Here is a 21,474-nt window from a genome sequence, read left to right as displayed (position 1 = left end):
TTTCCAATTATGTAACTAGTTTACATTATTTTTGCAAAGTAGTTTTGAATTTCTGTGATTTTTTTTCGCGTATTCTACGAAGGTGACGGACGAGAGCCGACAATGAAACATGAGATACTCATGTTGAGGTTGAGCTGAGGAGAGGAACCATGGATTTCTATCTTTAGTGTCGCCTCTCCAGGTCCTCCAATGTCAGCTCTTCCTATTGAATTACATTGACTCAGCTGCCAGTCCATCACTCCCCTCTATCCACCCCCCTCACATGAGCAGATTGGTGAATTTCATATTTCTTTAGTAACTCAGCAGGACTACTCATAAGACAGGATGCAATCAGAGCATAACTCTGAATTAACACTAAATATTTGTTGGATATAATTTCATGTTTGGCTTCACACCCGTGTATGAGATCTTGCGTGATGCCTTCACTGCTGTAACATAGAAAAGGTCTTTCCTGACCTTACTAGTTGCATAGCTCCAGGGATGCTAACACTGCCTCAGCAGTCCACCCCTGTGGTCCAGACTGAAATACATCTTCATAACCACATTATGAATTGCCGAGAAATTTGATATTCGTGGTCCCCAGATGATGAATCCTTTTGACTTTGGTGATCTAGTTATCCATATTCCAGAAACCCAAAACATTCCCACCAATAACAATTCCAGCTTCTTTAGTGCTGATTTGCGAGTTAGCATGCTAAGTTAAGATGAGAAACAGGAGAAACAAAATACATTTTAAACATCATAATGTCAGCATCTTTAAAGGCTACTGTTAGGATTTGGTTTTAAACACTGCGGCATTAAGTTAAAATAAGTTGAAACATATAGAATTAGCAGCAATGACACAGCAACCTTGCTGCATCTCCTCATGTTGATATTTTACTGCTGATTAGCATGTTAGCATGCTAAGCTAAGATGAGGAACACGAGAAACAAATGATCTTTTAAACACTATAATCTTAGCATGTGCATTGTGAACATGTTTAAATGCTAATATTAGCATTTAGCTTTAAACACGGTTGCTTTAAGTCAAAATAAATTGACAAATCGAGAACTAGCACCAATGAAACCCTCTTGCTGTGTCTCCTCATGTTGATATTTTACTGCTGATAAGCATGTCAGCATGCTAAGCTAAGATGAGGACCATGAGTAACACATTATCTTTTAAAGATCATATCAGTATGTGGCACTGTGACCATGTTTAAAGGCTGACAAGATAAAGAGAAACATCTTGAACTAACAACTAATGTCAAGAACAAGAAGAGCACACTGATGAACAACATTAAGCAGTGTTTGCTTTGTCTTTTGATCATGTCATACGGAGACATTCTCTTCTAAATCATGATTATCACTTAGGCCTAAGTTTCTTCCTTTTACATGAACATGATGTGAAAGTTTAGCTTGTTTTGGAAAGAAGAAACTGATCAATGAGAAGAACCTGTGTAAGACATGTTGATATGGTCATTTATCTATTGTCGTGTGGCTGCCTCCCTTTTCATGCATCCACCCATCTCACTGACCAACCTAACACCCCTCTGAAAGTGCTGATGGTGCATTACGCCCCCAAAAAAATCAAGGACAACTGACGTCCAAGACAGCTGATTGTCTCCTAAGTGCTGCTGGTCTGTTGTAGCTGTGGACTTCAGCTGTTTTCACACATGGGCTGAATTGACCCTCACATGTAACCCATTTGGAAAATAGAGCTTTATTCACAAGGTGTGGATTAAAGCAGCGCAATGATGATCTTACGAGCACAGTCAAGAGTTAACTTTGTTCTTTGGTCCAAAACTGGAAAATCTGCAGCTTCTTGAAGAGCACAGAGGCTCCTCGGCTTTGGTTTAGTTTATTTCAGGACTGAGATTCTTCAGCTCGACTGTGACACCCAGTGGTTTTACCAGATGGTATATTAGACTTTTAAACACTATCAGCAGGAATCTGCTCAGAAACCAGGCTTATTTTAACCTTGAACTTTATTTAAATCTAGTCAGGACCATGTGTCGTAACCATTGTTTCAGCCATGTGATACCAGACCTATGGTTGTCATGTATGTGTCCGTCATTGTTACCATTCACTCTATAAGTCATTCATTTCTAATTTTACAGCACTTGGATGTTGGCCAGGACAGCTGTAGTATGTGAACCCTGCTGAGTCCTCTGTGTGTTTGTTTCTGTTGCATAATCACTTGAGTGTGCCTACATATATAATGTAAATGTAAATGTACTTTTTATACAGCCCTTTACAAACAATCATTATGGTGTACCAAAGTGCTTTACAGCAGGTAATAAATAAAGAGAAGAATAAGTAAAAACAAATAAAAACAATAAAAGAACAGTGAAAGCAATAAAATACAACAAAATCGAATAAGATAAAATAAGATAAAAGTGTCATCATACTACTGGGTATTAAAAGCCATCCTAAATAAGTTTTTGGCGCTTTTTTTTTAGTTTTTAGGTTTTTAGCCTAGATCTGAAGAGGCCCGGGTCAGAAATAAGACGCAGCTGGACGGGGGGCTTATTCCAGAGCCTGGGGGCAGCTTTGGGAAAAGGCTCGCTCACCCCAGGGTTTGTATTCTGACCTGGGCACCTACAGCAGAAACTGATCTGTTGACCTCAGAGCTCTACCAGGACTGTTAAAAGCTCAGATAAATACGACGGGGCGAGGCCGTTAAGAGCTTTACAAACAAACATTAAAAGTTTAAAATCAATTCTATAAAGGACAGGAAGCCAATGGAGGGAGTTCAGAACAGGAGTGATGTGCACACGTGTGTTAGTGTTGGTTAAAATTATTTAACCATATTTATCATTTAACTATATATGGATAATGTGTATCCATGCACACCTTAGCGGCATCATCCTCTTCTCTTATGCTCATTCATGTCCATTTCAACCTACCGTGTGAGTGCTTTTTTAAAGCCAGTGTGCAGTCCCACCACCTTTCTAATCTCAGCACTGATTAATTATCTGACACTTTTACACAAGCTTCATATCAGTCAAGAATCTGATGCCTGGTGTCTTCTGTGTGAATGAAAAAAGAGAAGACGTAGCTGAATAAATAATGACACACAGTCAAGATGCTGTTATTTTTGGCTTTGAGGCGGTATCGGTATGCAGTGTTGTTAATGCATCCTCAGAGTGGGACACTTAAACTGTGCAACTGTGGGGCGACAGCAAAATGAAACTGTGATATATTCAGTCATCAGAGAGAGTCAATGTCTCATTAGATTTGAGCATGTGTGTGTGGAGAACACACAATCCCAACAGTGATCAGTTTTACAATATTAATCACTGAATAAATTCATAAATGCAAATGGAAACACGATAAATATGGGCTCAGTGACTCATAACTCAGTAACACTGAACTTAAAAATGGAGACTTAACAGTTATTATAAAGATCATAGAGGTTTACAGAAAGATTTAGCTGGCTGAACTGAGCTTTTCGCTCTTTAAGGTTTTACATTAAAGCAGCGTTTGTCCCCTCTGGTCCCCGCTCAGGACTGATGGGTAATACCGGTTAATAATAACAGAGCAGAACGTGAATGTGTTGTATCGGTGCTACACCAAGAATGAAGCGATAAGATGTTTTTCTTTAAGTGAATCACTGGCTGTGCTGCAGACACAACCCACAGAATAAAAAAGAGACTTTACATATTTAAACACTGATGTCTGAATACATCGAGGCAGGTGGCCGTCCTTCCAGAGTCTGGTTCTTCCTTTTAAAATGTAGTTTATTTTGCATTATCACTCAGTTTAATTACAATTAATTGGATTATATATGGCTTCAGTTGGACTGTATTTTTAAAGGGCCTTAAGATTATGTTTGTTGTGATTAGGCGCTACGTAAATGAAGCTAAATTTAATTTAATTTAATTGTATATCCAGATAAAATGGGGTCAAAGACCGAGCACAGAAGAGACTTTGAGCCACAGAGTTTGACAGTTGCAGTAAATAACACAATAAGCAGCAACCTTATCAATCAACACTGCCAATTAATTTTGATATTTTCCTCCCATGTTTAGCATTTTTAAAGAGAAAACTTCCATAAAAACAAACACAACAGGGCCTGTAAATGTAAATGTGGCTCCTGTTTTTAACATCCTGTTTACTGTTGATTCATGTTAAGCCACCAGGCTTCAACCCAACTGATTCCCTGCAAATGAGTCTTAGTGTAACTCAGAGTAACCGTTTCCTTAAACCTCGTTCCTTCGGCTTAACTAATGTGACATTAATAAGACTAATGCAGACCCCAATCTGTGACCTCTAAGTCTCACACACAGACCCTCCTGTTAATCTCATTTAGTGTTAATCTGCGACCAGGCTGCATGCAAATACAGTGATGAACAGAAACTAAAGAAAAAATAACACCCTGAATGAAGGTCTGTACATATGAAAAAAAGATGCAAATAACTGTGATTCTGCTCGGAACCACAAATACTAACAAATATTGTATAAATGACCAGATACGATACACTTAAATGAACCGGCAGCTCTTTCAGACAAAGTTTGTTTTCAAAGTTATATATTTACACCGTTTCCATTTATCAAACGAGTTAAACATGTCTGCTTTCAACTACAACAGTTCACAGATAATATGTACTAAAATATGAATGTAGTTCAATTTAAAATAATATAAATGAATCAACCTTAGAGAAGGAGGACAAAAAGATGGAGGATCTATAGTAGAAGAGTTTAAATTAAATCTAGTCTCCATTCATTTTCCACACATTTCCATAAGATAGATAGATAGATAGATAGATAGATAGATAGATAGATAGATAGATAGAATCGGTCTCCTCCGGCAGGCAGTTCATCTCTCCCGCAGATAGGTGGCCTTGCCCCGGGCAGAATATCACGGTCAGCCCCGGCGCCGCGGTGGATGATGGGAAATATGGGATCAGGTAAAGTCCTCCGCCTCGGGAAGACAGCAGAAATAACTGTACATAAACAGGAAGTTACGAGACTACATCAACACAATAAAAGCGGCTTTTAAAGTTTTTTATTTAGAATATAAATTGTAAATACTTGTATGTTTTAGATCAATTTAAGCCTAATTCTAAGTGCACTTTTTATTCTTGTATTTCAACAAGTTAGCGTTAAGAACTAATTTTAATAGGCAAGGCAAGTTTATTTGTATAGCACAACGAGGCGATTCAAAGTGCTTTACAGAGACATTAAAACAGTAGAAATAAAAAGCACGATTTAAATCTTAAACAAAAAATAACAAAATAAGAACAATAGATAAAATCAGTAGTTAAAATATGATTAAGTTTTGAAACTCAAGCTTCATATTTGGAGCTTAATTCAAACGCAGCTTAAAATAGGTGTCAGGTCTTCAACCTGGACTTAAACACACTGAGTGTTTCAGCTGATCTGAGGCTTTCTGGGAGTTTGTTCCAGACATGTGGAGCATAGAAGCTGAATGCAGCTCCTCCATGTCTGGTTCTGACTCTAGGAACTGATAAAAGAGACAAATTAGCTAAATGTGTGATTTAATACTCATAAAATAAGAACATAATAAGGCTATATTGCCTTAATATTAGTGGCACTTTTGCAATAAATGTTTTGTATAGCTATAAAACAAAGTAGGTAAACTTTATTTTACTAATCAAACAGGTAACTTGGTCCACACAGTCAGTATACTGGAAGTTGTTCCACTTTAGCACTGAAAAGTACAATAAATACACCTCAAATGTATTGTTTTTACACTTTAATTACAGCTAAAATACACTGATCCCAATAAAATAGTAAACTTAAACTAATAAGTGATCATTATCACACTTTAGGTAAACTAATCATTTGTTTTACTGCGACTACACTCAAATGTGTTCAAAGTTCATTAGTTTTTCCCCCCCTTGGATTTGTTTTACATATAAGCAGGTTTATTCACTTAAAGAATGTAAGATTAAACTGTGGGGTGGGTGTTTTCTGGGCTTCTGAGGCGGAGATGTGCGCGTTAATCCCGCTTTTACTGTAAAGTTTCCCAGCGGAAGTGTGGCTGCGCTGCTGTGTGCTTGGTGCTGGCAGGAGGAGCTGAGAGCCGAGGAGGCGTCAGGTGAATGATTTACAGCCTCCGCTTTTCCCCTTCTCACCTGTCCATCACTTAGAATAACCTCGTTTGTGAGCGGAAATGTCCCGCTGCTGCTAACCGGCCCGGCCCCCACAAACAGAAAACACTCATTTCTACTTCTGAGTGGACACAAAGACCAAACCACGCCGCAGGAGCCTGGACTTAGCAGGTAGGCTATAAATAACTTTTCCTATTGTTGCGAGTTAGAAGGCAATTCCGCGTGCGCGTATCTGAATATTTGTGACGGTTTTGTGGTGCAGAATTATCGGCCGCAGTTGTGTTTGGTCCGTGGAAGCAGCCGCGGGTGTTTTCACCCTCGGCGGACAAGTTAAACGCGTTAAAACTGTGAACTGACGCTGAGGCCTGTTGCGCCGCCCACAGTAAACAAAGCACGCAGATAGTGCGTGCGCGGGCGCGCGCGCCTGCACGCTCTCTGGTTTTATGTCTATATTAAAGATGAAATCACCTGACTGCACAGACCGGGGGTGACAACAGTCCAGCGCATACTTACTGTCCTGTTCTCTGGTTTTATCCGAGGCTGTTCGGGCAGACGAACAAACATGGCACCGTTTCTAAGATTTAGACTTTATTATCATGTAAATACACGAAATTACTCCCCCGCATTTAACACGCACGTGCACAGGGCCACTCATGGAGCCAGATGCCATACACTGGAGCGGTGGGCAGCCATTCACAGCCCCGGGGAGCATGGGGGTACGGTGCCTTGCTCAAAGGCATATATTCAGATTTATGGAGATTTTGGGTGGTTTTGTGGCTCTTATCGGTTGTTTTTTATCGGTTCAGAGCTGCAAACAGCTCCTTGGAGTTGCATAGTGTTTAAAAAAAAAACAGTTTAAATAAATATCGAGCTTTATTGGACCTCTGGTCTGATCCTGTGATGAAATCAAAACTGGATCAAACAGCAGGATTTTCTTATTGTTGTGCAAACTGACCAGAACAAGGTGATAAGCACACTGTTGAGTTTTACATATACAAACACCTTAGCTGATAGATGACAGTACCACTGTGTGTGTGGGACTGATTTGATTAAACACAAGATGTCAGAAGAGCTGATAAACACTTTATCTGCCTGGGCTGCCATGTTGGATTTTGAGATCATGGCTGTTGCTGCTTTGTCTCATTGGAAATACCAGTTTCTTCTGAACAATCAACATCCAAGTTGTTTCAATCCAACTTTTATTCTCACCTCAACAATGTCCTGTGGACCAATAACACGTCCACGCAGGGGCAGTTAAAGTGTCTGCACACCCTGATGGTCGTATGATTAGGACGTGTGCCTCCCTTCAGTTACTTAGCAACTCTTGAACAGTTTTGTGGTCATTTTTCATGTCTGTGGTTGCTTTCTGTCTGATTCATTTCCAGAGAATCGCTGAATATATATATATATATATATATATATATATATATATATATATATATATATATATATATATATATATATATATATATATATATATATATGGCCCAAACGTGGCCTGCGTCAACAGCTTTCTACAGTTTTACAGCAAACTGTCCAAAGGTTCCTACTTCATCAGTCGCGGGAGGCTAAACGCGGGAGATAACTGATGTCTTCTGTTCGCTTTATTCACCACATCCCAACGTAGCCCAACACATTTAATTTCAGTTGCTTCCACACGTGCAAAAGAAAACCACAGAAAAGAAGCATAAGACACGACTTATACACTGCTGCTGTTTGCGGTCTGCAAACCCCAGGCCTGCAAAAAAGTGTGCACACAACAGCAAATGGATGAATATTAAACAACTTACGGCCCTCGTTTGGCCTTCTCTGACATCGTTGATTCAGGGTGAGTGTGTGTCGCCCAAATCTGCCTTTCATTTCGGCCTTTGCTCCACGTTTGGGCCACACCTGGCCACACCTGGCCCAAATACAAGTTGCTCGTGCAGTGCCGGAGCCAGAAGAGGCAACAGGGCCTCTGATTCGGCCCAAATGCGTCTGCTATCTTGCTTGTGATGCAGATAAATGACAATAATGATTTAATTTCCGCCCTTTTTATCTTGCAAATCACCCAAGTGTGCCCAAAGCATTCTTGCTGTGTTTGGCGTTCGTAGCTTTTATGTCAGCAAGTAAAAGATGTTAAGAACCTTGAGATAATCAGCTAGTGCTGTTGAAGCGTAGCAGATAAAGGGGGCACAAACAGTGAAAAACAACATGGAAATAAGACATGTCTTTTAGTTTTCTCCAGCCATTTCTATATAAATGCCGACATCTTAAGGAATTCAAAGTGTTTTAGGTTAGAAGAAAATCTCCTCTTACTTATATCGAGTTGTTTTTCTTCCACTTTAAACTCCTAAAATAACTGAATGTACAGAGCCTTTTAAATGATTATGGAAGATGTCTGTACGTTGTGTTTGTAGCATTTCCTTCTTATTTCCAGATGCCCACTTCCTCTCGCTGCCTCTGCTCTGATCAGACCAGAATTGAGGGGAAGTGAAAACACTCTAGTTTAGTAAAGGCTCGTGTTTAGTAAAGTTTCGGACAGATTTAAACTCCTTCCTCTTCTTTGTAGCTCAACTGCAGCCCAGTATTCACTCTCTACATGTCTCTGTCCAGGTGTTTTTAGAGGAGGAACCTCGGAGCGGGAGCCATGTTGTCGGCGGAGGAGATTCTGTGCAACACGCAGCAGGTGATCGCAGGGCTCGAAGCTCTGAGAGGAGAGAACCGCAGCCTGCTGGAGAGCCTGCAGGGGGCGATGGAGAGCCGGCCGGCGGCGGACAGCGGCAGCGTTGAGCAGGAGAAGAGCGGCATCATCCGCCAATCACTGGAGAGGATAGAGCTGGGGCTGAGCGAGGCACAGGTCCGAACAGAGTAGAACCCAAACCCTCCGTTAGCTTTATGATGCTATGCGTTGTTGGCTGAATCAGAACAAAAAATGTAAACTCTTGTGTGTCTGTCGGGATCCTGTCGGGATCCATGACTCTGAAGGTAACGCGACTTAACGAAGAACTTCGTAGCTCGAATGGGAATAGATGGAGATGTATCTTAATCAAGGCACTCCATTTGTAAAAATGTCTTTAATGAAGACAACCAATCAGATTTCCCTCGGCGACTGGCGTGACAACATCCTCTGCCGGGGGAGGGGCTTGGGAGGCAAAGCTTAAGCACAGCAGAGAGGGAGGGGGAGGGGCCTGCAAGTACTGTTCATTCATAATTTTTGAGTTTTGCTTTTAAACCCGAAGAGACTTAAAAGTTTACCGATTTTGCACAGACAACAGGCTGTGTATAAGTATGTGTCCACAACGAGGCACCTAAAGGAACATAAATACTAATAATTACTGTAAAAGTGACCAAAAAAGACTAAGGGCAAGCTCTGTCGAAAAGATGAGTGACGTTTCAGAACCAGAGTAAAAACAAAGTACATGTACATGTGAACTAAATCTCACAGAAGTCTTTAAGAGAGAAACATTTGGACGTGTAATTTTCATTCATTTGCATTATTTCCTACAGGTGATGATGGCTCTGTCGGCTCATCTCGGTTCGCTGGAGGCAGAGAAGCAAAAGCTTCGAGCTCAAGTGAGTTTCTCACAGAAGAAAACGTCGTATACGTTCATATATTTAATGTATAAAGTGACTATTTTAATGACCGAGTCTGCGGTCCAATGATTCAATTCGTTTCCTTTTTTCATGTTGAGAATTCAGCTGTTTCACTTCAGGTTTTCTTCTGCTTTTGTTTTGAACATAAAGAATTCTTCTCTTCCTCACACCCTCCTCCATCTGATCATAATCATCTGTTTTAACCTTAATTCATCTTCTTTAACTAATCTTGTTCCCACACTTTTGTCATTTTACCCTTTCTTTTTCTTTTTTTCTGCCCATCTCCTTCTCATCCAACGTCTTCTTTCCGTTTGACCGGTTGGTCCTCCTCAGGTGCGCCGTCTCTGTCAGGAGAACCAGTGGCTGAGGGACGAACTGGCCGGCGCTCAGCAGCGGCTGCAGGACAAGGAGCAGGAGGTGGTCACCCTGGAGGAGCAGAACCGACACCTGCAGTTTATGTCTTCCATACGCAAATACGACCAGGATGAACCGCCTCTGGTGAGGATAAACGGCACTCACACCGCTGCTCTTTCAAAGGTCTTTATTTTCCTCCACCTTTCCTCACCGAACATCAGAAAAAAGAGGAAGAGTTTAGGCGGGACCGTGTCTTTTGCCACAGATGTTGCTCCCACATAAAAGAATGTACAGAAACCGAAAAAGAAAACAAAAGTTCCACCTGACTAGTCTTATAAATGTCATAAAAACAATTAAAAACAATAATTTTGTGGAATTATACACAAGCCAAATTAACCCTTGTTGCATCTGTTCTCAACCACCAAACTGGGTGACTCAAATAGCAAAAGAAAACAGTGAGAAAAACAAACTCCACTGACTAAACCTGCTGTTTTGAGCCTCTTCTTCACTTCAACTATCAGATTGCTGAATGTGCAAAAAAAAGTCCCCACCTGGATTTATCTAGGCAAACAGGTAACGGATAATTACTGCATGGGTGAGTACGTTTCAGCTGAGTTATTTAACCCTAAATGATGCATTGAGCAGCTTCTCATTTCTCAAACAAGCATGTTGGAAGACACATCCTGCGGTCATGGAAAAGGTGTGAATCTGCTTCAGCGGGGTCAGAATATCGCCATGAATCGAGCAAAGGAAACATCCGAGGAGATCCACTAAAAATTGGGTTAAGAGCTGTCCAACGTATTCATAAAAACTGGAAGGATTGGATCGGCGATCACTTTGGAGAAATCAGTCATAAAAAAACCAACAGTCGAACTCACGGCTTTGTTTAATCGTGGAAGTAAGAGCACAATTGATTGATTGATTGATTTTTATTTTCGAACATGTATAAAAAAGAAAATGTATGTAACTATTAGTACATACAAAAGAAAGAAAAATTAATTTAAAAAAAATTAAAAATTAAATCACATAAAGTGCTAATACATAACAAAACACCACACATTGTTCGAAAAGGAATGGGAAGAAGTACAATACTTTTTTAGTTTCCCACCCCTTTTTAACTACAATACACCTATATAAATATATGCCATATATACACTTCCTAAATATCTAAATAAATATATAATCACAAAAATAAATATATACTACACACATATCCTTGTAAATATAAATGTAAATATGAATATATAACTATCCACATAAATAAATATATACCATATATACCATATGCTAATTAAATTACAATATAACAATTAACGCAGCCGCGGCCTAGTGGTTAGGGAGGTGGACTTAAGATCAGAGGGTTGCAAGTTCAAATCCCACCATTACCTCTCCCTACACCTCTATCCATGGCTGAAGTGCCCTTGAGCAAGGCACCTAACCCCACATTGCTCCAGGGACTGTAACCAATACCCTGTATCTAAATAGCTGTAAGTTGCTTTGGATAAAAAGCGTCAGCTAAGTGTAATGCAATGCAACCCTATTCTATTCATATATTTATCCCTCATCGTCCTCCGTTAACATACTTCCTCTTCCATGTACTTGTTTAAAAATATTTTTTCTTACTTTTTTTAAACAAAGTAAAGGAAGTAATATACATTTACACTTGTGCAAGCTTAAACATGCACATGCATGTGTGTGTGAGGAAGAATGGAAGATTAAATGTGTGACTGAAGAGCGATAAAGAGCGAGACTGTTTGTGCCGTTCAGTGTCAGGCTGCAGCGCTCTGAAACAAAGAGCTGCGCGTGACAGGCTGAGAGGAAGCGAGGGATGATGGGATGGAAACAAGTGAAAGACTCAGAGGACCAGAGGGAGCCAACAGAGAAATGAGAGTAAAGTGAGAGGGGGACACAAAGTCTACGAACCCAAAAACACACACTGGAAACCAGGATAAGACTCAGATAGTAACTCACAGATGCAACGAAAGTAAAAAAAGTGTAAAAAGAAAGAAAAATGAAGAAGCAGGAATAGTTAGTTAGATGTAAATATGCCGTCTAACACACTTATTTTCGCTGTGAACGGCCTTTGAACTTCAAACAGCACGAATTCTCCACACGTCAGGAAGGTTGATCCAGATATTTCACAGCTCCTCCGTGGATTTAGATCATCGATGTTTTTGGTTGTACGTTTGAGGAAAGTTGATGGATAAAAAGCGTCAGCTAAGTGTAATGCAATGCAACCCTATTCTATTCATATATTTATCCCTCATCGTCCTCCGTTAACATACTTCCTCTTCCATGTACTTGTTTAAAAATATTTTTTCTTACTTTTTTTAAACAGAATTATATTTGCACTTTGTTTTTTCCTGTCTCCAGACTGTTCCACAAAGTCACCCCACAGCTCGATACGCACATGCTTTTCATATTTGTTCGGACCTTAGTTTTTTTTTTTTAAATTGAGGTCTCCCCTTAGATTATATCCCTCCTCAATGCGAAGGGAACTCAAAGGATTGGGACTAAAGAGCTGTGGTGCCTTAAGCAAACCACTTATCACTGAGGCTAATCGTAAAAAAAAAAGCTTTGTTTTGCTCGGGAGCATAAAGGTTTGACTCTGGAGCAGTGGAAGAAGGTCCATGTGGTCTGATGAGTCCAGATTTACCCTGTTCCAGAGTGATCAGGGTAAGGAGATGCACCCATCATGCCTACTGTACAAGCCTGTGGGGGCGGTCTATGATCTGGGGTTGGTCAGGTCTAGCTTCAGCAACGCTATGAGCCCAAAGAATGAGGTCAGCTGACTACCTGAACATACTGAATCAGGTTATTCCATCAGTGGATTTTTCTCTTCCCCGATCACACGGGCACATTCCAAAATGACAATGCCAGGATTCATCAGGCTGAAGTTAGAAAAGCGTGTTTCAGGGAGCACGAGACGTGGCTTTCAACAGAGTCCGGACCTTTCCCATCATCACTGCGAGATGTTGGCGAACAACTGCTGCAGCTGTGGACGGAAATAAATGTTGTGACGTTGCAGAAGCTTATCGAATGTCTGCCGCAATCAGAGCTGAAGGCGTCCAAACGAGATATCAGAGGGGGACATTCTTTTTGGACATTGAGGAACATCAGCGTGTTGAAACATGAGCGTCATCAGAATAAAATGTGAGGACAGTGTGTAGAAGATAAGAGACTCAGGCAACATTTACAGGGTTTTAGAAAAGCATTGTTATTCTATTTTAAAACTAAAGGACCTCAGAGGTTCTACTCTGACACATCAGGCTCTCTCTTCTTGCTTATTTCCATCTGACCTATGTGTCGTTTCCCTACAGTTTCTGAGGGAAACATCTAACCCTTACAGGCTAAATATAATCACCAGTGTGTTCGACCAGCAACGTAGGGCTTTTTGTGCCTAAAACAGACAGATTATTGGAATAAAATGGATGTTTTTTCCCCCGCAGGATGACAAAGACCCTTCTTCTAACAAGGAGTCTCTGGATGACTTGTTTCCTGCAGACGACGAGGAGCAGTCACAGAGTAAGGCTCTACTGGGGTGTAAAATGTGGGTTTGAGGCCAGCTTTTAAAAACACAAAGAGCTACTTTGCCAAAGCAATCGCAGCAGAGATCATCTTTTGCAGATGTTTCTAAAGGCCTGGAATGACTTTGTTTAGTCTGAATGGCATTCAAACTCTGTGCTGAAAGTGTCAAAAACTAAAGAAGTGAAACTGTACAGGAAGCTCATTTGTTGTAGATGTGTTAGCCCGAGAACAGGCTGGAGAAATCTGAAGTTAAACAAAGCATTTAGTAGTGGTCACATGTAAAGTGTGACAGCCCATTTCATATTTATGTTCACTTTTATCTCACAGATGTGGTGCTCACCAGTGTTGGGTATAGTTACTTTGGAAAGCAGTTAATTAGGTTACAACGTTACTATCAATTAAAAGTAATGGGTTACGTTACAGCGTTACCTATTAATAAAAGTAGCGTGTTAGCAGCGCCTGGCACATCAGTCATCCAACCAAATTAACTCTGCAGGATAACGATAACAAGAAAGACAGTCAGTTATATGCCACATAGCATTTTATTATTTTTTTCTTTTAAATCACAGAACATTTGATCAAAATTCAGGAGTTGCCCAACGTTTGGTACCCAGCCCAGGTAGCCGATATGATGCAGTTACGAAAGTGCATTTAAAACAGAATCTGAGGTAAACAGGTTGCAGATTCAGATCCATTCATAAATTAACGACCAATCAACGATCTAACAAAAATGCTCACTGGCACACAACAGGCAAATGACAAATATAAAATACTATTCAAGTATCACAGGCCTAAACTCACTTTACCTTTGTCCACTGACATTTACTCTTCAAAGCAGGGATTGAAACGTAGCAAAAGAAGACCAGCGGGACACAGTGGTGCTTCGATGCAAGATGCTTTTTTTAAATTCGAAGTGGAATTTTTTGAGGTCGACAGAAGCTTTTCACCAAACCACTGTCTACAAATATTTACAATGATTGTATATTAACAACAATAATAATAAAAATACTACTACTAATAATAATAATAATAATAAATGACTAAATAAATCAATAAATTTGAGAAGAACTCAGCAGTCACTGTTAAGAAGCCTTATGGCTGTGGGAAGAGACAATAGAACTGGAACATAATGTGTCTCAGTGTAAACTTACTCAGCTTTAACATGTGTTTGACGACTGATTCTGACTGATTAGAGGCGTTGGGGATATTAATTAACCTTTTAAAGGCAGATATCTAGCAGGAAGTTGATTATCATAGACATATAAATCCAAATCTTGTTCAAAGTCACTAAACAATAGTTTGAACAAATGTAAAGACAAGATGGAGAAGCTTCATCTGACCCAGGTATTTAGTCTAGTTTTTCTATCTTAGAGTCTTGGACCATTTAAGGTCATACATTGTGTCGTATGAGGAACATGGCTTATTTAGAAAAATACAGAATATGGATACATTATGTCTAAGAACAAAGCCAATTATAACAAATGGGTTTATAATTGAGTTTCCTCCTGATTTTTAAGTACCTGCCGGAGCTAAATGTTGTTACATTTAGAGCATCTGCGTTAGATGCAGTGACCGTGAGGCTGTAACATGTGATACCTCAGAGGAGTGAAACCTGTTGGGGGAAGCTGAATTAATTCCCCTTATATGACCTTTAACCTAAGCACCTTCTCATTTGAAGACAGTTTAACATGCGTACAGTGCCTACAGGGGAACTTCTTCTGGTGAAATCAGTTTGAATGCTTATACCAGCTGTTTTCATCCATCGAGTCAGACTAAACTGCGGCTAAAGATGGCTTTTTATTCCAGTCAGATCAAATTAAACCGTGGTAAAGCTTTCCCTGTAAACGTAGACCAATTCATTTAATTTAAATCCACTTTTTGAAGAGTCTTGGCCCTGTTCGGATGGAAGAACTGATGCCGTCTTTGTTTCAGTGTCCCAGCCTCATCACAGCAGCGCAGCAGCCGCAGCCCAGCAGGGCGGCTACGAGATCCCCGCCCGCCTTCGGACGCTCCACAACCTGGTCATCCAGTACGCTTCCCAGGGCCGGTACGAGGTCGCCGTGCCTCTTTGCAAACAGGTGAGAGGTGCTTCCACCTTTACTGGTCCTCCGAGTGGCTGCAGAGCGTCAACTGATCCAACACGCCCGATGATCTTTTCTCAACAGGCTTTGGAAGACCTGGAGAAGTCCTCAGGCCACACCCACCCAGACGTAGCCACCATGCTGAATATACTAGCGCTCGTGTACAGGTGACAGTCGCAGTGACTCTCTCAGGCATTTGATTTATTTCCCCCAAATTCTCCCAGCTTTGCTAACAGAAGTGTTTTTATATATTTCTGACGGCAGAGATCAGAACAAATACAAAGAGGCGGCCAACCTGCTGAACGACGCGCTGGCCATCAGGGAGAAAACTCTTGGGATTGATCATCCCGCTGTAAGTTTGCTCCAACGCTGATGACTTGTGATGAGACGGTTCAGATTAAACTGCTAAATGTTCTGCTTTGTCTGAATTTAATCAAAGCTGTGAAACATTTGTTAATAATTCGGTCTTATTTCAGATCAGAAAAACCTAATTATTGTGTTGCTCTGTCCAAAATCATGTGGAGTCGAGCTTCTCAAAACCAGACCAACGTGTCCAAATAGTGCTCGTTCACTCCTGCCTGTTTCCACTCTGCTCTGTTCATGCTTTAAAGTTCCATCTTTTCATAAAATTCCTGTTTCTTTTGGCTAAGAGCATCAGAAACTGGGACTGAAAATCGGCCCATTAACTCTTTCGGTGCCAAAGACGTCTATAGACGTCAATTTAAAAAAAAACGTTCACTGCCAAAGACGTCTATAGACGTCAATTGCGTTTTTTAACGGAGCGGGCTGGGGGACAATCTAGCGGAGTTCGTCACTAAATCTTAGGCTTGTAAACACTAAACAGAGAATATACTGGCAAAATTACCCGCAAGGTGGCAGCAGTGCCACTATGCACAAAAAAAGAAAAAGCGTGTTTTCTCCGTTTTTTGGGTCAAACAGCTGATTTTGGTGAAACCACCCTATGTTCTACTGTCTGTTACTAAAGGACTGAAAATGGTAGAGACAAACTTTTTTTTCCTGATCAAAGAAGAGAGTCTACTCTTTCTTTTGGTAATTTCGGTGTGTACATAGTCATAAGACACACTTTTCTGTGGGTCTTGGAAAATCAGTCAAAATACTGAAAAACACTTGGCAGTATGGGTGGCTCTGAACTGAAAATGGCTGGCAGCCAATGAGTTAAGACTACTGTCATAACAGGTTTTTATTATTCTGCATTTTTCTAAACAATCCATGTTCCCATGAGCCTAGCGCTGCCACACTGTACCTGTGACCAAAATAAATACTTCGTCTGTGAACTCAAGATTTCTCCGGCTTGTTCTTTGGCTTCCAAGGAAAGAATCGGGCTAACGCTACGTATCAGCTGACGGTCCCTTAAAGAATTTCCAGACTGTTTTGTCTGCTCTAATAAAATCGGTTCAGTTTTGGGAACGATTGGCTCCTTAAATGAGGAACTTTCACTCAACTGTGCGTGTAACCGTGTGTGTTTTGTGTGTGTGCGCAGGTGGCCGCGACGCTCAACAATCTGGCGGTTCTTTATGGGAAAAGAGGAAAATACAAGGAAGCAGAACCTCTTTGTAAAAGAGCTCTGGAGATCAGAGAGAAAGTAAGAAAGCACATCCAGTAACACCATTCATTTATTTAGCTGTAGAAAACCTTAAAGGGATAGTTCGCCTATTTAGACATGAAGCTGAATGACATCCCATATTAGCAATATCATTTATGAACATTTTCTTACCCCCTGCTGCGTCCTGTGAGCCGAGTTTTGGCGTTGATGAAGGTAGTCCGGCTAGTTGGGTAGGGCTACAAAAATAAAGCGTCTTGCTTCTCAAAACAATATGCGTTCAAAAGAGTAATACATTTGCATCACAAAATCGTTCTCCAGGAAAAAGTCAGACCTCACAATTGCTTGGCCCTATTTTCTCTCCTTTCATACCAATGCGTTCAGCCACCTGCCGACAGCCGCACCTGTTACAGTGTTTGCTGCTCGGTCTGCACTTCGGTCTGCACAGCAGGCAGTGATACGAAGGGAGAGAAAATAGGGCCAAGCAATTGTGAGGTCTGACTTTTTCTGGATGAACGATTTTGTGATGCAAATGTATTACTCTTTTGAACGCATATTGTTTTGAGAAGCAAGACGCTTTATTTTTGTAGCCCCAGCCAACTAGCCGGACTACCTTCGTCAACGCTAAAACGAGGCTGGAACTCGGCTCACAGGACGCAGCAGGGGGTAAGAAAATGTTAATAAATGATATTGCTAATATGGGATGTCATACAGCTTCATGTCAAAAGAGGCGAACTATCCCTTTAAAGAGTCCATAACATGACTCTCAGCTCTGAATGAACACTGTACGAGGTTATTCTCGTGGAAAGGATGCATCCATTCTCACTTTCTGCCTCATCGTGCGCTCAGGTTCTGGGCACAGACCACCCAGATGTGGCCAAGCAGCTGAACAACCTGGCTCTCCTGTGTCAGAACCAGGGCAAATACCAGGAAGTGGAGCAGTACTACGAGCGCGCTCTGCACATCTACCAGAGCAAGCTGGGGCCAGATGACGCCAACGTGGCCAAGACCAAGAACAACCTGGTTAGAGGCCTCGATTACCGTTTAATCTCCGTGTTTATTACACTCCTCTCAGTTTGATAGATGCTGACGGTCCTTCGACATTCCTGTAAAGGTTTTGGATTTACTTAAAGTGCTTTTCCCTCTCAGGCTTCATGCTATCTGAAACAGGGGAAATACAGACAGGCTGAAGCTCTTTACAAAGAGATCCTGACCAGAGCTCATGAAAAAGAGTTTGGATCTGTGGAAGGTACAGTTATATCGATCTTTTTTTTGTTCATCTTAACCCTTAATTTGACTCATTTCTGTTCCGCGGGAAGAGAAAACGCCGGTGGAAGTCCACAAACTAAATGATGCCGACACTAAAGATGGATTTCATGGTCCAACATTAACCTTTTTTTAATGAAATGCTAGATTTTACTTACGTATTTTAATTAAAAGTGCAACTATTAGTTCTGTTGACGATCGCCATGGCGTTTGTACCTTTAGATGCATGAGACTGTTTCTGTTTGTTGTGGTTTATTATTGTTTTTACATCTTTTATGTCTTATATTTCGTGTTGTTACTCATGTACAGCACTTTATTTTAGCCACGGCTGTCTTAAATGACTTTATAAATAAAGTTGAGTTGAGAAAGTACAACAGCTGTATTGATCCTGTGTACCACAGGTGTGTACCACAGGTGTGTACCACAGGGTTTTGTACTCAGAAGCGGTGTTTTATCCTCCAGGCGACGGTCGTCCCAGCTGGTCCGGCGCAGAGGACAGCAGCTCCACGCAGGACGGACTAAAGCGAAGCGGCTCTTTCACCAAACTCAGAGAGTCGATACGCCGAAGTAGCGAGAAACTGGTCCGCAAGCTGAAAGGAGTGGGAATGGAGGAAATGACCCCGAGGAACGCCGGGTAAAACTCTGCGTGTGACACTGTCGGTGTGAGCGTGACGGAGGCTGAAACCACACTGAGGTTTATGTGAACGTTTGTTTTCAGGATGAAGAGGGCGAACTCTCTGAACATGTTGAATGTTGGAGCCAGAGACCATCAGGACGCCACCAAGGTGAGCAGATTGATGAGAAGCATCTCACATTTAGGATAAAACACCAGAAGTATTAGAGTCCCGCTCAGGAAAAACAGAAGATGGAGGATGATTTTGGTTTGTTTTAACGTCGTAATGTTGAGAATAAAGCTGAACAGCGATTTCAAAATATTAATGATAGTATTGTGCGCAGGTGTAACCATGGATACAGCTGCATTTGTCCATTACCAACTATTTCAGCTTGAACAAACGTGGCCACATTGTCCGAATTTCTATGTTTTCGGCTTCTGAAACGATTCAACTCCCGGCAAAACGTCTTTAAAACTTATTATCACTCAGAGACAATTTCCGTTACTAAAACCTATTCTAAGTTACAATTTCATCAGTTAATTTACATAAAGCAGTAGGACTGAAAGAAAAGCGCTAATTCTGCTTTGGTTTAGTCTTTGTTTTTATTCTCAAAGTATTTTGTCTTTATTTTTAACATTTTGACTTTATTCTTGAAGTATTTCGTCTTTATTTTCAAGGTATTTCGACTCTTTCCTCTGCGACTCTTATCTGTGCCTCTATGTATGATACACGCTCAAATTTGTCTGTACATGTGACATCCATCAGTTCCTCCTTTTGCTCCTCAGTCGCGCCACCTGACAGGGAGTCGAGCCCTGAGCACCAGCACGCAGAGTCTGACGAGACGAAGCTCACTCGGTGGGACCAGCTAACACAAACACCTGAATAACACAATGACTAAACCAGCTGCTGTGAACAGAGCACATCACACATCAGAGTGGGTTCCCCACTTTCAGGTGATGATCAAAAATCTCTCTTAGCGTGAAATATCTTCAGATAGTAATCAGAAAGGGTCACATATTAAATCTACCTGACACGTATACATTGCACTGTAACATTTCATTCCTTATTTAATTTGTCTTTATTCCGGGTTTCTAAAATGTTACGTTAAACATGAATAATTTTAGATTTGAAATGCTTATTTACACTTTAAGGAAAATATATATTTTCATATAAACTCGACGGGTTAACGCACACGAGCAGAAATCTGGAATACAAACCAGTTACATTTGAGGTGGATTTTCCTCATCTTAATGCACCTTTTTAAGCAACATTTCTATTTAAAAAGAAAAAAAGAAAAAAAAAAAAGAGCTATTTATGTTGTAAATTTCTAAAAAAAAAAAAAAAAATGGCACAAATATTTTTAAAACTTTTTAAAACTCTTTAAAGCACAGGGATGTTACACTAGTTCAAGAGAAGTGAAGTTAAAGTTTACACTTTTGAAGCGATTTAAATGCCTTCTGAATATGACGGTCGTTTTAATTCTGATTAAAATCAAACTTTATGATGAAACACAAACATGTTTAGTTCAGCTGTGTTGGACCAACGTCCACTTCTGACATTCCACTTTCTGAAAATCAGGAAACGAACAGCTGAGGCACATATCGGACTGTGAAGACGGGAGTCTCACATGACAAGTGGATAACTTTGCACTTAAAGGGATAGTTCGCCTCTTTTGACATGAAGCTGTATGACATCCCATAATAGCAATATCATTTATGAACATTTTCTTACCCCCTGCTGCGTCCTGTGAGCAGAGTTCCAGCCGAGTTTTGACGAGTTGGCTGGGGTTTGAAAAATAAAGCGTTTTGCTTCTCAAAACAATATGCAAATGTATTACTCTTTTGAAAGCATATTGTTTTGAGAAGCAAAACACTTTATTTTTCAGCCATCTAGCCGGACTACCTTCGTCAACGCCAAAACTCGGCTGGAACTCGGCTCACAGGACGCAGCGGGGGGTAAGCCAAATTTAATAAATGATATTGCTAATATGGGATGTCATACAGCTTCATTTCAAAAGAGGCGAACTATCCCTTTAACATATGCTGTATATATATGCTGTTTGTAGCAAACATTCTTGAAATATCCATGTCTATAAGTCACCTCTCTGTAATTTTAGAAATGTCATTTTTTTCTATAGTTAAAGTTTAAAAGACGGTTTAATCAAAGAATAGCGTTAAGCTTTCTGTTTGACCGGAGATGATGCCGGGTGGAAAATCTCAGGCATATTAGCTCAAAGGTAACACAACAGAGCATACGATCTACCCTGAACAGGATGTTCTGATTTTATTTTTTTTTATTATTCGTGGTTGAGTTGTGTTAAGTACTTATGAGCAGTGGAGGTCTAACCGCTGCTTTGACTAAGGCCACCGGAGGAGCACCGGAGTTAACCGTGCTGTGGATTTTTTTTAATACAGCTTGACTTCTGTATTGTTAGGA

The 21,474-nt window shown here is 40.6% G+C and overlaps 1 protein-coding gene across 1 annotated transcript; it reads left to right on the top strand.

Moving 5' to 3' along the window:
- The first annotated feature begins 6,017 nt into the window (after window positions 1-6,017).
- klc3 (kinesin light chain 3) lies at window positions 6,018-20,793 on the top strand. Its single transcript, XM_075473012.1, has 14 exons — window positions 6,018-6,229; window positions 8,654-8,897; window positions 9,548-9,613; window positions 9,968-10,132; window positions 13,438-13,513; window positions 15,449-15,594; window positions 15,682-15,764; window positions 15,862-15,949; window positions 17,099-17,200; window positions 18,008-18,181; window positions 18,308-18,407; window positions 18,887-19,058; window positions 19,143-19,209; window positions 19,824-20,793. The coding sequence occupies exons 2-14, from the start codon at window positions 8,688-8,690 to the stop codon at window positions 19,905-19,907; spliced, it is 1,533 nt and encodes a 510-aa protein (XP_075329127.1). The 5' UTR covers window positions 6,018-6,229; window positions 8,654-8,687; the 3' UTR covers window positions 19,908-20,793.
- The last annotated feature ends 681 nt before the right edge of the window (window positions 20,794-21,474 follow it).

This window comes from Odontesthes bonariensis, chromosome 9, assembly GCF_027942865.1.
Source record: "Odontesthes bonariensis isolate fOdoBon6 chromosome 9, fOdoBon6.hap1, whole genome shotgun sequence".
NCBI classification, from domain to species: Eukaryota; Metazoa; Chordata; class Actinopteri; order Atheriniformes; family Atherinopsidae; genus Odontesthes; species Odontesthes bonariensis.
The sequence above is the reverse complement of the archived record's forward strand: the minus strand, read 5'-3'. Positions and strand labels throughout refer to the sequence as shown.